This window comes from Sturnus vulgaris, chromosome 9 (genome assembly GCF_052056855.1).
Source record: "Sturnus vulgaris isolate bStuVul1 chromosome 9, bStuVul1.hap1, whole genome shotgun sequence".
Lineage (NCBI taxonomy): Eukaryota > Metazoa > Chordata > Aves > Passeriformes > Sturnidae > Sturnus > Sturnus vulgaris.
The window spans coordinates 10,881,533-10,896,505 of NC_142251.1; the positions used below are offsets into that span (position 1 = coordinate 10,881,533).

General features: G+C 39.0%; 1 protein-coding gene across 11 annotated transcripts in view; it reads right to left on the bottom strand.

Moving 5' to 3' along the window:
* The window catches only part of ST3GAL3 (ST3 beta-galactoside alpha-2,3-sialyltransferase 3), a 182,585-nt gene that overhangs the window by 134,696 nt on the left and 32,916 nt on the right, over positions 1–14,973 (bottom strand). For 6 of the 11 annotated variants that reach the window (XM_088169774.1, XM_088169775.1, XM_088169776.1 and 3 more), the window contains 2 exons: positions 3,419–3,466; positions 1,532–1,666 (listed from right to left, as the gene is read on the bottom strand). The exons of 3 other annotated variants lie outside the window; for them this stretch is intronic. In XM_088169774.1, the coding sequence (XP_088025900.1) occupies positions 1,532–1,666; positions 3,419–3,466 (183 nt within the window). The remainder of the gene's footprint in view (positions 1–1,531; positions 1,667–3,418; positions 3,467–14,973) is intronic. 2 more of the 11 variants (XM_088169778.1, XM_088169782.1) reach the window with 2 other exon arrangements.

The window sequence follows — 14,973 nt, forward strand, 5'->3', positions numbered from 1 at the left end:
TCATTCAGTTGCATTTCTATCTCTGGCCTCCATCCATACCACTCTCCATCCAAAACACAGGCAAGTAGTCACCAAATTCACTCTGGAGTTGTACTTGGTAGGACAGACACAGGGTTATTCTCATCCTTCACAAAATGGTTATCTGAACATCTTCAGCAGCTGAACGAAACAGAGAAAGTTTCCTTTACAGTTCTCACAGCTTTTCCCAAAATGGTTCTGTACTTTGACTCACGGAATCACTAACAGCAAACTCCTAAATAAGCACAGATTTAAATTCTCAGATGATTAGTCCACTATTAGTGTGAACTCAGCATCTGGAAGCATGGTCTTATATGGGGGCTTTTACAAGTACATGAGCTGCAGCAGATATGCTACTCTACACTAAAGTTTGGAAATCCAGAAAAATTAATATACACAAACAATTTGTGCAAAACCTAGATAACACTTGGTTGCTTGTAATGTTGGAACTATTATCTTCTAAGCCTGCACTGAGAAGATCTGCTATGAATCAGTGGCCAGTACTGCAATCAAACATGTCTAACAAGCAGAAGCCTACAGCTCAAACGTACTCAGTCTTTTCAGAGTTTCAAAAACAGTAGCATCTGGGAAACTTGCACATCCAGTGCACTCCTATCCAAGGCTTACAGAAGAAAAATTTAGCCTGCTGTCAGACACAGGAGGCAGGAAAAAGTCTTGAACAAAAATAGCAGGGGTATAAATCTAACTTCCAAGGTCCAATGTTTGATTTGGTAGCAACAAAGTAAAACAAAGCAACTAGAAAAGAAATAAAAAAATAAAAGGAGCACTAGCTGTCTATGGTAAGTGAGTAGAATCTAGGTCTCCTCAAACACCCTGTGTCCTGATTGTTTCCCCAACTTCAGAGCATGACACCTTTCTTTCTGAAATGGTTGCAGCTGAAACGCTGGCCTAGACATCACATCAAACACTTAGCTCAGCTGCTCAAGCTTTATCTTTCAAGGGAACAGACAGCCATGAAGAGAATGACAAAAACATCTGGACTTCTGAAGGCTGGACCACAACATGAACCTCATGGTTCAGCCTCACTCAAAGCACATTTGGCTCACATGTCCTCTACCCAATAATCTCCTATGAAGCATTATATTAAAGCTCCATAGCCAAATGAACTTCTGAACACTCAGTTCAGAAAATTTATCCAGAAAAACCTAGACAGTGTCATTAATCTGAGTTGCATAAGGTTAGATTTCCAGCACTTCTAAAAACTGAGACTTGCATGTGGGACAAAGTTAAGGGGAAAGCCAAGATAAGGACAAACACTCAATTCAAGTATGATACAGAAGCTGCAACAAGACATTGCCCTTCACATGGCATGATTAACAAGTACCAAAGAGCACTTCTAAGCAGTTTAATACACAAATATAAGAACCAGTTTTAAGCAGCATGAAATCTTAACAGGGAGACTATTATTCTCAGCTGGTTTTGACTAATAAAGAAAAGGGTATATGTAATTTTATGTTTCAAAGCATATAACTTTAGCTGAAACATCACCTACTGGGAATGGCTGGGCCTGGAGCTGCCATGGGTTCTGTGGGTTCTTTCTGGGCTCTGTCTTTTCCTGGGTCTGCAGCAAGGTGAGATGGGATGGACAGCGGAAGCACAATAGCCACAGTTTTTCTCTCTCTCCTTCCTGTTCAACAAGGAAAGCTATCCCTCAGTCGGACAGACAGCACACATCTTCACATCTTATTACACATACCAGTTCAGAGCAAGGTGAGTTTTGCAGCACAGTAAGTGCAAAGTACTAAACACAAGAGCAATAAATACACAGCTTCCTTGGACATTTCTGAGTCTCCCTCATCAAAGAGATGAGTTTTCTTCACATTTCTTTTTCACATTTCTGAAGGAAGTCAGTCTTGTTGCAGTGAAAGGGTTTACAAAAGAGAAAGTCTTACTATCTCAATTCCTAACCAATCCAAGCTTGAGCTGTAAAATGCAAGCAGAACAAAGACCAGTGCTTTTAAAATAGACCCAGGCAATCCAATGGCTCACATGAACCTGTTGCCCACCCTCTATATTAACAGAGCTCCAAAAACAGTTGAACTGTTTTCCATCACTAAGTTTACTTTCCTACTGGTAGAAACATTTATGGTTAACTCTATAGACAAAAAATCTGTGAAAAAAATCCAAGCAAGCATATCTCAAACCTACACAACTTCCTCCCTACTTCTGCAGACTGAAGAGACCATCACCAAATACAGGAGGCAGGCAACAACACACTTCAGATATGACATATTAATTAGTAAGAGAATTAATAGAGGGTTTCTTTCCCCCATATACACAACAACATATCCATTTGGCACCCTACAGATACTCCCACATCAGGTCATGCACTAAGAATAGATCTGTTTCCAGATACAAGTTTTAGAGGAGATACAGGAAGAGCAGAAAAGGTTTGAGGTGTTTCAAACAAAGTAAGTTACTACCACTAGTTCACAGGTTAGTAAATCAGATTTGTGTTCAAGCTTTGATGTTAGTGTCAGGCAGCAAGCTCTCTTTCAAACTGTGAGGGCAGAAGACAGGTGCTATGTTGGAAGGCAGCATGTTCCCCCTAACAACCTAAGAGGAAAAGCTGGCAAGCAAAATAAAAAAAAATCCAACTGAAGGTTTTGTCTTTTCTGGAAAGCAATAAATATCCCCATCTTTTAAGTGTTAAGGGGTTTAAAATTATAAGAGCAATTCTTAGCCCTTTCCTTGCACTTCATATATCATAATATACACACTGTAAACTGAATTTCATCAAGTATCATGCTCACTATGGCATGCCTTGGCTGCAGCTTGCACATTACACACAGCCAAATAGAGAGTTATTGATCTAGTGAAGTGTCCCCAACACAAAAGAATTTTTGATTTCTGGTTCAGTTTAATTGTAGGTCATGCTTAGGTTCCAAATGAAATGAGATTGGGAAGGATTTGCCCTGGGGTTCTCTACCCAAAAAAAAAAGTTTCCAGCCCTATTGCTTCAGTTACAACTCTTTTGCCTTCTTCCTGGAAGCATTCCTAATGTCTTTCCCCAAATAACTCAACTGTTTGTTTAGCTGGGAAACTATCCTAGTAGCATGAAGCAGTTTTTCTTCAGCTGGTGGGTGACATCACCTTAATGCCTTTCACATGAGAAGAGAAGCACAAACTGCATCATCAACACGTGTCCAGGTAATTTCTTTGCTGGGTAAGGGAAGAGTCCTGCAGGTTAATCCTTGTGTCGTACTAAGGCTCTTAAAACTCCCACTGCACTTAGGAAAGGACCCATTGACCCTTTGGCTGGATGGTTGATTCCCACAGAAGTCTGACTCAGTGTCCTGCCTCCCAACATGGCTACCATGTCCAATTAAGTAGAAGCCTTGTCATGAGGTGGGAGATAGAGATGAAGGCAATGTTGTACCTGAGCCTATTGTACGTCCAACGGAGTCAAAGGAAAGAACCACTGAATCTGTAACACAAGAGTACAAGTTCATTTTCCCCTTTTTTTCAGCACCATTTCTTGCTGTAACATTTTTTTGTTATTTTACTTAAGCAATTCCTTGTGCTCCCTTCTGCCAGGGAGGAGAACAACTTCTTCACCCACCAGACAAAACAACAGGCACCTAGCAAAGGCAGAACAACGGAGTATGAAATAAATCACAGTGCCATTAACCAATGAAGTAGCTACAATTCATCGAAAATAATTTCATTTTATGTCTAATAAACTTGGTCACCTGAATAATAACATGCTTTGACTGATGGCCTAGAGAGTTTTTTTCTTATCAAATGTATTCCCAATATTTTGTGCCCACTTAGGGGCCTCACCCTGACATGGTTTGCTAAGCCAAGCACTTTGTGTTCCTTGCACTCCATGCTCATCATGTTTCCCACATCTTTACTCACAGTAGTGGCTTCCAACTCAATGCATTTCAATTCATCACTATCTTTTCACCTTTGCACTATATGTAGCACATGTGCCAAGCATAAAGAAAATATAACCTCTCTATTTGATACCCTTTTATTTTTCTATCTGGGAATCACAACAATGCTTTTATCCATGACTGCAGTCATGACTCTTGCTCACCAAGACACTTTTAGTGTTTGCCTGACACTTTTAGTCACTGTTTCAGATGATGGGGCACCCTTTGCTTCAACTGTGGTTTACAGATCCTAGTTTTTATATAAGCAACTTGACATTTGGCCACATAGAAACCCTTACTGCCTGCTTGCACTCAGCTCACCCCGTGATCTAGACCCCTTTAATAGTCATTCATTTTCCTCATACACCACCCTTCCAGCCTAGCATCTGTTTGTAAAATTATCAGTAATAATTTGATATTCTATTCCCCTACCAGTGGAGCAGAATTGGGCCCAGAATTGAGAGACAAATTGCCAATGGGCAAAACACAGAAAAGAACAGATCACCACAATAGGATTAATAATGGTGTGGCCTGAGAAGTTTTAAACTGACACAGCAATAGCTGAACTGCCTTTCATCTTCACTTAAATGAATAGAGATGAATCCTTTGACATTTCTCTTTGTCACTCAGGTTTGAGATGTGACCAGCTCCTCACACATCCTTTGCAGCACCACAAGGGCTGCCAAGGTGCAAGCCCTCAGTGCAAGGCAAAAAGCTCAAGCTCAAGAAGAGTTAGCCTGCTGAAAAGTTTAACCTCCTGCTGCATCACTTGAAATTTAGGCAGGCTACAATCACAGGCTCTGGCAGTTACCATGTTAGAGTTGAAAATAACTTGACACAGGACTGAGCCCTTGGCTTCTCTATATTTTACATTATCTTGGTGCTTATTTTCCAACTCTTAAAAATGCAAAAAGAAACTGCTAATTTTCAAAATAAACTCTGTTGTTTTAATGAAGGACTTAATTTGACTGGGTTAAGAAGAATTTAGAAAAAGAAGGTTTGTGTTGTCTCAAATCCAGCACTATGGTAATAACATCAAAAAAATTAAAAAGAATATATTAGTCTCAAAACTTACTCCAACAAAAATAAAAATCCATCTGGACTTAACAACTGTATTTCCTCTTTTGGGAATAAAATTCAGACATCATTATATTATTCTAAATAGCAAGGAGTTTAATTCATTTTAACTGCATTAACTTCATTTGCCATCAATTTTAAAGTATCTCTGTGGGGTTCTAATTTTACAAAACTGTTGAGATTTTTATCAACATGAAGTACTGCTTTATAGTTAATGTCAAATTTAAAAGCTGTTAATTTTTCTGAAATATATTTTGTATTCAAACACTGCACATGAAATATTAAGGCTTATCTAAGAATGGCTGAAAAGCACTGCAAGCACCAAATTAATAACATTATTGCGACCCACAAAAATAGTATAATGTTTCATTCCCTTAAACTGAGAACATTATCTTCCTCATATAAAAAAACAATTTACAAGCAGTTAAGAGCAATCTTTTCCAATCCAGTCCTTCATGCTACTGTTAGTTTCAACTAATCAAATTCACTGTGAATAATCTGTATTACAGCCAACTCCCCCTCAATCTCTAGAAGTAATTTCACAAAACATGGATCTTTATTAAAACACAGTTTTATTTCTGGTATTAGCACTCCAAAAGTGAAGAAACTATAAACCTGAAGAAAGCTCAGAAGACAATGTCACCTTTCTTCTACCCAAATAGCTACTCACATCCAAATTCAGAGCTACCAGTTACTTCTGTCAGAAGTTGATGGAGATAGGCAAATCTTTGAAGCAAGCCAGATTTACTCAGTGTAAAAACACTGAGTTCTGCTTCCCACAAACATAAAAAGAAAAGTTTCTTTACTTCGAATTTTAAATCTCTTCCAGCCATCGCTCAGTTCAAAACCCTCCTGACTTTCTAGGGGTCTTTTTTGCTGAGACAAAGTGGCAGCTCTGTCTGTGCTCAGTACCTTTCCCCAAGTCCTGGAGTGTGCTCCACCTTTCAAAGGCAATCTTCAAAGGCTTTATCTTTCAAAACTTATTAAGACACAATGTAAAACATACCCACTTACATGCACCCCTGCTTTAAGTTCCAGGAAGTGTTTGTGCCTGAAGGACCTGTCCCCAACCTTTCAGATACCTATTTCCATAAAGGAGCTTAAATATTTTCGAAACCTCCTGCCTTAACTGAAGGGCAGCCTTTATGCCTAAATCATGAAATCTTACACACAGTAACTTGCCAATATGTACAGCTTAAGGCTGCACTCACCACAGTGCCAGTCTTTTACATCTGTTTTCATGTTAACTACAATCTTTTTTTTCAGTGGCTCTAGCAGCTTAAAAAAGAAAAGGAAAAAAAACCCCAAACAAGAAGATATAGTGAAATCCAAATGTAATTCTGGATCTTATCCAATCCATCAGAAGAAGCAAAGACAGCACAAGCACTCACTCAGTTTAGAAGGCACTCAGTGCCAGGAATAATGACAGCTGAGACCTCACCAGCCAGATTGCAAAGTTGCTTTGGGTCACTTTGTGTCAGTTTTGGGTTAAAGTTGCATTGGGACCTATGCCATGGGTCACTTTCCCCTCATTCCCATCATCCAGTTAGAGCATCACCAATTGGATCAAATCTGCCCCATCACCCTCCACAAAGCATTGCTGTGCAGGGCTGCATGCACTCCATCACAGCCCCTTTGGAGTATGCAGGAGTGGTGCATGAGATGCTGTTCCAGTGCTGAGAAACCAACACAAGGATCCCATTGCATTCAGGAACAAGGAGGCTCAGCAAAGACCCTCAAAGCTGCTCTGGGAACAAATTTAAACTCGGTTCTAACAATGCTCCATACAGGATCCAGAGCTGAAGTAGTAGCTTTGAAGTAACAGAACTGGGCTTGCACATATCTGTTCTGTAGTAAAAAAGAAAAACCACCCACAAAAAATTAAGCCTCAAACAAATCCACCTACAAATCTGTGATGGCTACATTTATTTCTGCACTTACACCACAGTCACAGTCCAGCTAAGACATCCAGGTATGTGGACTGAATGTATTTCAAGACAAGGGATGCACTTCAAGTATTGCTAACCCCCTACCTTTCTCAGGGTCTGGATAACTGTGCACCATACTTTCCTGTTCCCAAGACAGGCAAATTAAATCATCCATCTTGCTGCATATATTGTGCACCTCAGCTCGGGGCACTTCTGGACACCAGACAAGTATTTAACTGCTACTCGTAACAGATTGCTGAATCTTTTCCAGTACTCTACTTTCTGAACAGAAAAATAAAGGAAGATTTGGATCTTCATAAATGAATGATGATCCTGACCAACAAACTGCAGACTTGTAGGAGAGAAATAAAGTAATGCTGAGAAACATCAGAAGTTTCATACTCCATGCACATCATTAGATAAACATTTAACATGGGTACTGCACTGAACAGGTGTATGGAAACAACTCTTAAAAGCCCAGTTGTTTCATGTTCTTAAAATCATGTAAGAGCAAATACATGGATTCATTTCCAATACAAATACTGTCCTTACTTTGATTTCATTGTTGAAGAAAATGAAGAAATGCAAACCAAGAAAACAAGCAGTGACAACACATAATGAGAACAGCAAATATAATCCACATTCGAACAAGACCTGTATATAAACTGTATGTTTACCTAAGTGCTGTTACAAAACTTCAGTTAAGATTTTTATTTTAAGCCCTTCTGAGAAGCCACTAACTTTTTATTGTGTTTTACAGACTCTCCATGCAAGGATTTGTAGATATTTGTATCTACCTATTGGAAACCAAAGAAGCTGAACCAATAACTTCTCTTATCTGCTTTTTGGGGGGGGAATTATTTCGAGTTCTTTAAAAGAGAAAAAAAAAAAAAAAAGAAGAAAAAAAAAAGAAAGAAAAAAAGTGCAAAACCAGACTTTGGCAATAAAGTAACTTCCCCAAGAAAAACAACATGATTGCGTGCTGCTTTGGAAGTGGTCCTGAGAAACCACAAACTGTCAGTCCCACTGGAGTTATAAGAGTTTAATAATAAAGGCTTAACACAGCCTCGATACCACATACCATTACAGCAATACACTCCACAGGCCAAGCTAAACAGGGAATACAAGAATATATCACAATATAAGGCTGTGATTTGGTACATCCTTGTTCAGACGCTCAAGCTCTGAGGTCTGTATTGCTTTCTTACATGCATAATCAATGTCTTTCATCCCTTACCCCTGCTCTCCAGATACTCTGATGGATTCCTACAGAACTATTACCTGTATTTAATAACTTTTAAAGTAATTTATACCACCAGAGCTTGATTCAGACACCAGATATCCTGCAGAATCAACTGGCCTGAGGATGGCAACTGCAGTAATATTATCTAACAAAATTTTGATTCCGAGTCAGAATGAAAAGAAAAAAATTAGGTGCTTCATTTTTATCACAGAATTAGAAGAACATCCTTAAGGGTCTGTCATTCATCTGTCTCCCTTTTTCTGCTGAGTACTGAAAACTATAGGATCAAACATCCCAATAGTCGTCAAAGTTTATTTTCTATTTGAGATCAATATTCTGGAATGTGCATACCAGAGAAGGAACATTTAATGCATGAAACTCTTCATAGCTTGCTGACAAAGAGATCAATAACAACAAAAACTATTCTTATGTTTCACCTAGTCAGGAAATGAAGCTCACAAAAGCAATGCACCTTCAAAATGCATTCTACTGTCAAGATGCATTTGGCAAGAAGACCTGTCTTAGAACATCTCCTGCCTCAAAGAAAAAATATTTTTAATAAGACCCTCTCTTATTACGACTATGCAACATACTGGATAATACTTGTATCTAAAAAACTGAAGGGAACTGAATAATTTCAGTTCTGTGTTAGAGAACTCACTTAGATATCTAAAGCATGAATATCCTTCCTCAGATTCAGTAAAACATAACTGCCTGCACTTAAAAATCCCTGGACAGGGCAACCTTCACTTCCTAACATATTGTTTTGCACACTGAAGATGGATTTATGGAAGAGCTAAGTAATTTACTCAGTTTAATGACAAATGCCATTCCACTAACTTATTAAGTATCCTACTTGGGCTCTCCATTCTCCCAGCTTGGTCTATTTTGCTTTAATAAGCTCTTTCTTCTATAGTGCCAGGGATTTTCTTACTTGACAGCTTTTTTTGAACATAGTGAGATGACTCTGTGTTAAGGGTACTGGTCACTACAATAACATCTTTTGTACCACAGTTCACGGATGTTCCAAGTGACTCATGTTCATAATTTAAAACTCAAGACACTAATTAAGACATCGCCTACGCTCCACACAGCACCAGTGAAGGTCAAAGGAAACACATATAATACCACTCTTACTGGTAATCCCAGCTCCTACACATGTACTCTGGCAAAAACAATCAGTAGAGCTGTCATGTTCAGACATCACAAGGAGTTATGATCTCAAGTGTATTGTTTGAGCACCATAATTCTAACATTTTCAATATCTAAGATGAAAAATTACATATAAAGATGACACATACAGAGCACAGGCACGCTTCCTAATCAGAGATGTGAGAGCTAATAGCAGCAAATAAAGGGACTGCAAGTTTTGGCAAGCAAAACACATGCAGAGATTCAGTCCAGTGCTGTCTGCAGCTGATAGGAGACCCAGGTTCAAAGTTCAAAACTTAGTCCCTTTATGGAAAGAGAAAAGTCACTCAGAACAGGACACATCTTCAGCAACAGGAAACATTTGATTGTAAAGAACATTTCCAATAAACTCTAGGTTTAATAAATTGCCTTAAAACACGGCTGCACTAAATTTGAATGCCTGTCCTGTGCACCACCTGGCTATCCTCTTTTTGATATGGAGATGTGGGAATAGGATGATACTTGTTTCACATAACGTACCTGTGAGAGAAGATTCATCCTCATTGGAGAGCACACATCATTGAGAGATATCATAATAATAGAAATATCTCATTCTTAATAGTAATTCACTTATGCACTGTATAAATTTAAAAGTTTCTGCATTGTTGCTCTAGCCACTGTCTTTTTAAAGACCATCCCCATTTACAAAGTACACAGTACTAAAGAAGACTCCATAGGTTCTCTCTCCATTTTTGTGGCTGACCCAAAACACCCATTTTATTGACAGCTGACTTCACAGCCAAGCTTAGATCTGAACCCAAATTCCTTGGCCATCCAGTCTGTCCGGACATGAGGTCTCTTTTGTGCTTCATCCTGGAGCCAGCCAGCTTCCACACTGGGAAACTTGACACGGACCACTGAGATTCAGCACAAGCTCTGCTGCAGGGAGGGCAGGCACAGCTGGCTTTGAGTGAGTCTCTGCAAACTAAACCACAGCCAACAGGGGTAATTTTGCTATAACCCATGCAGCCCTGAACAAGTCCTTTGATTAATTTGTTTCTCATCCAAAAAATAAACAATCTGATTTTTTCCAAAGACCCTTGGATAAAAGGCTTGAGAGCTAAGAATGGATATAGCAAAGTATTATCACTTGTCTGGAGAGTTTAATGCAGCATCAAGGTCTACTGGTTACATTGTAAACAGAAAAGTCATTCTCTGTCACCTCTCAATTTCCTGCCATTTAATTGAATATACAGCTCCCTTAGTAATACTGAATTTGAGAGATGTAGTAATATTTCTTTAGGCAATTTTTATGAATTTCATGGAACCTAACCAACCTTTTTACACTTGCTGTTTTGTGCATTGCTCCTTTTTCATCAGGACATTTGTTATGAAGTGGTAAACGAACTGAAGAAGAAGCAACGCTCGTGTTCTGAACAGATGTATTTTTAAAATGGTCTGAGCATGCCAATTTTCTTTATTCTGCAATGAATGAATGGAATGAAAAGATGTGGTGTCCTGCGCCAGCTGGCAAATGTTTCAGAAGGATATTACATTGTATTTGTCTTCAGCAGCGCCCAAATAACTGTTTGGTGGCAGGAAGGGCCGGTATGTTTTGCTCATAAGATCAGTATTTATTTGGATCTACTACATAACTTCACAGAGCCATGACCAACACGGTGCTTCACTGAGCATTAGGGACATGCAGCTCCTCTGTGTCCATCACAGCTCCCTATTCCAGGGAAGGCCAACAGCACCTGCTTCTTACCTTGCACTTTCCAGAAGGAGATGGACAGTTCCCAGAGACAAAGCAGAAGGGGAGATCAAGGTGCTGCAGGCATTCAATGAGGAGATACTTGGCTTTGAGGAACACAGCTCTAGAGAAGGTACAGAACTACCATAAAGTCACAAAAATACCCAGGCCAAACTCTATCAATAAAGCTGGTATCCAAGAGGTTCTTTTCTTGACAGTGAGAAATCTTTTAGCTAATTCCAAACAGATTGTCAGTATTTTGAGGAACTCATTATCTCCTAAACTAAGCCTCATATTTTGGTTTCAATTATTACTGTAGCACAAAGTCAGTCATACTCCTAAATTCCATAGAGGAACATGCAATAAATTACAAAACAGTACAATTTCTCTCTTTGAAGATAGCAATCTATGGGGCAAGACAGAAAATGAGTACTGGCAGCTGGGGAATTATACAGCATAGAGCAAACTAATTCTGTATTTTCATACTGCAAAAAAAGTCTATATTGTTAGCTTAGATACTATAAAACAAAGCATTTATAATTTGAAATAAATTGCTTTAGTCTTGTAATACTCTTTCTAAATATGGACATAAGCTTTTATCTTAATAAAACACAATTTGTGTCTCAAACTTACATATACTCACACAACTCTGGAAGGCTGATGCACATTATTTTCTGGCTTACATAAATGAAGATATCTACACACAATCAATGACAATCAGGACAACTATTTTAATAGATTGATCTTAATTTTATGCCTACTGGAGCCACTCAACTATTTTTTCCTCCCTTTCCCTCACATGCAAAAACCTTTTCCTTTTCTGAGCTAACTCTCAGGAACCCCTCTTTTCTCAAAAGCAGGAGTACAAGTACTTCCATCAGGAAATTCACATTCTTGAGTTTATTTAAAAATGATCTACAACTTACGATATTTAGCCAGTGGTCAGAAGCTTTCCAAAACCTTAAAGCACACAACATCTGGCCCAACTACCACAATAACAGCCAACAAGGTCCTATGTAGAGCTTTACAGTGAGATATGTCATCTCTCCTCTCTGCCCGGAGCACACACAAATCACAGGAAGGAGTAAGGTACGAGGTAAGAGCATAAAACATCTCCTGAATACAGTTATTTTAGCAGCATCTTGTCTAGAAAATGACCACATTTGAATTTCTTTTAGATTACAAGGACCTAGATAATTTATTAACATGAAAGGTGATGCTGAACAGAAAGTCGGCCGGATCCATTTTTCACTCGAGTGTTTTGCACTTTGGGGCTGGGGGAAGTTTGTGGGAATTTGTTTAACTTTTAACAGCATCGCCACAATTGATTCCAAAGTTTGAAGAGATTTCTGGCCCATCAAATCCTAAAACTTAGTGAGTTTCCAAAACATGCTAAAATTTCCAAATGAAAATTTTGATTTGAGAGATCCTACACAATATGTGATTTTATAGGTAGTGGACAGAGAGATATGGAGCATAAATTCTTCCCAAGCTGACTGGCTTGAGGAGCAACTTGTCTTTACCCTACTGACACACAAACTGGTCTACAAAGGGCATTGGGTCTACACAAAAGCGTTCACATCCTAAGCCAAACACTGACACAAGCAAATCTGAAATAAAGGTGTTATCAGAGTATCTACTTGACTGTGAAAGTGCCTATACTCAGAGGAAAAAGACAAAAAAGCCTCCAAAACAAAAACCACAGTAACTGAAGAGTGCGCATATTCTCATTTCCTATTATTTTCTTTTACAGAAGTGTTTAGTTTTTAAAACAGCTCACCAAAACATAAGAAAAATAACCCAGGGATGCACTAATACTGTCAGTAGTGCTTCATTTCCATGTGCAGAAACTGCAGGACAATGAAAAACTTATTGAAATAGCAGCTGCAGGAGTGGAAGTTGATCACCACACACACCACCCAGCCCCCGGACAAATACAGCTGGAGACAATCTACAGTAAAAGTGTTCCTCCTATCACACCACATAGAAAAATACAATGAATCCCTTTAAATTAGCATTTGGCAGAGAAACAAGCCAGTGAGGAAGAAAAAAAGCAACCAACCAAAAAAAAGCATTAAAATAATTAGAAGGCACCCAGAAGGTTAAACAAGAAGAAACATTGGTTCCAATCTAGGATCAATGGAATTAAACTGCTGAGCACCTCCCTGAATTGTTTCACAAAAAAAGCAAGCCTTTAAAAAAAAAACACCTCATAGGGTAGTTTCCAAGTCAGCAGTGATTAAAAGTCAGTAGCCACTCTTCTAAGTGGGAAAAGGACAAAAAAACCAAGATGCCAGTCTCACCTCCAGCTACAAGAACTTCTACTGTGCATGGATAAATTCTATCAAAAAGATCCTTGTTAGTCAGACTGAAGGTTATGGTGACACAAAGGTCATGTGCAAAACTGGAATAGGCAGTAAAATACCAGAGACCTGCAGAGAACTACAGTGCATCCAAACATATTGAGTGACCCTATTCAGGAAAGCCACGAAGTCTCTTGCATCTTTGCAACAAGCAATCAAAATGGCACTGGAAAACAAAACTAAACAAGAAAACCCAACCCAAACACAGGGAAAAGAAAAATCTATCCACATCAATGGACTACTTCAATGAAAATATCGAGACAAGGGATAAGCTTGCTTAAGAATAGTAATCCAGCATCCAGCATAGCAGCATCACTGAAGCACTTTTTTCTGTTGTTGTTGAAGATCCTGTGAAACTGCCAACTCTACTTCATCAGAAGCTGAAACTTCAGAAATTGAGGGATGCCAAGAACAACTCCCTTTCTAAGTCAATTTCCACAAAGAAAATCTACTGTAATCTCAGAAAGACAAAACTTCCACAGCGCTCCAGAACAGACTCCATTCCTTATTAGCATTTCCAGCCACCTGCTGAAGTATACTTCCAGCCAGGATTTCACAGGCTCACTGGGATTCACAAATTTTAGAGTTTCACCAATTCTGGATTACTCCACTAGCAGAACTCCTTATAAAAGGCAACAGTCATTTTATTAACCTTATTCTAAAACAGCTGCCTCATCTAACATAACTTCATTTGACTGGCAAAAAAACCTCAACAGCTTGATGTTGGCAGGTCTGGGATCAATTCAGAAATGGAAAAAGGACTCTTCTTGGTTTGTGACAAGTCATCAATGTTGGCAACTTTTTGGCCCTAAATTTGACTACGAAATTGTCTGCACAACTGAGCAGATGATAGGGAAAGAGAGGAAAGGACTAAGGGAAGGGAGATAGCCATGAGTAGGGCATTCTACAAATAAAGACTATTGCAGAAGCCTGAGATAGCAGTTCACAAAACACAAAGGGCTGCTGGTCACTTGGAAAAGGCAAACTGTGTTGAATGGCTTAAGCTGTTGGGTTTTAAAGTCAGGGATTGGTTGAAAAGGTTCTTAGGTTTTATGAGGTTTTTAAACTGTAATAAAAGAGACTTTCTCAGACTGGATAACCTTGACATTCCTTTTAAACCATACTAAAACAAACATGCCCACCAACTCTCTCAAACCAAATCAAGAAACAGCAACACTAACTATAGTAGATGCTATTCAAGGCAATACACAAACTTCAGCATGTCAAGGCCAAGGACTCCATATGGAGAAAAGCAAAGCCAAAAGCAGGATTTAGGGCCAACTTCAAAATTACACATATGTAAGAGAATTGCAACCACTTTAAGATCCTCACTGCATCCAAGCAGCTCGTTGTCACCAGACCCAGGCCCACAAGACTTCAGAGAACGAAATAAAGTTATCAGTTGCAGCAGAGCACTTTCCCACAGCTGGTTTTAATTAAGCTAATTTGGCAGTAGTGACTGACAGCAAGCAGAGCCTTCCCAAATCACTTTGCAAGCATTTTTGCCAGCATTTCACCATCTGTGATAACCAGGATACTTGATACTAACTAGGATCTGTCT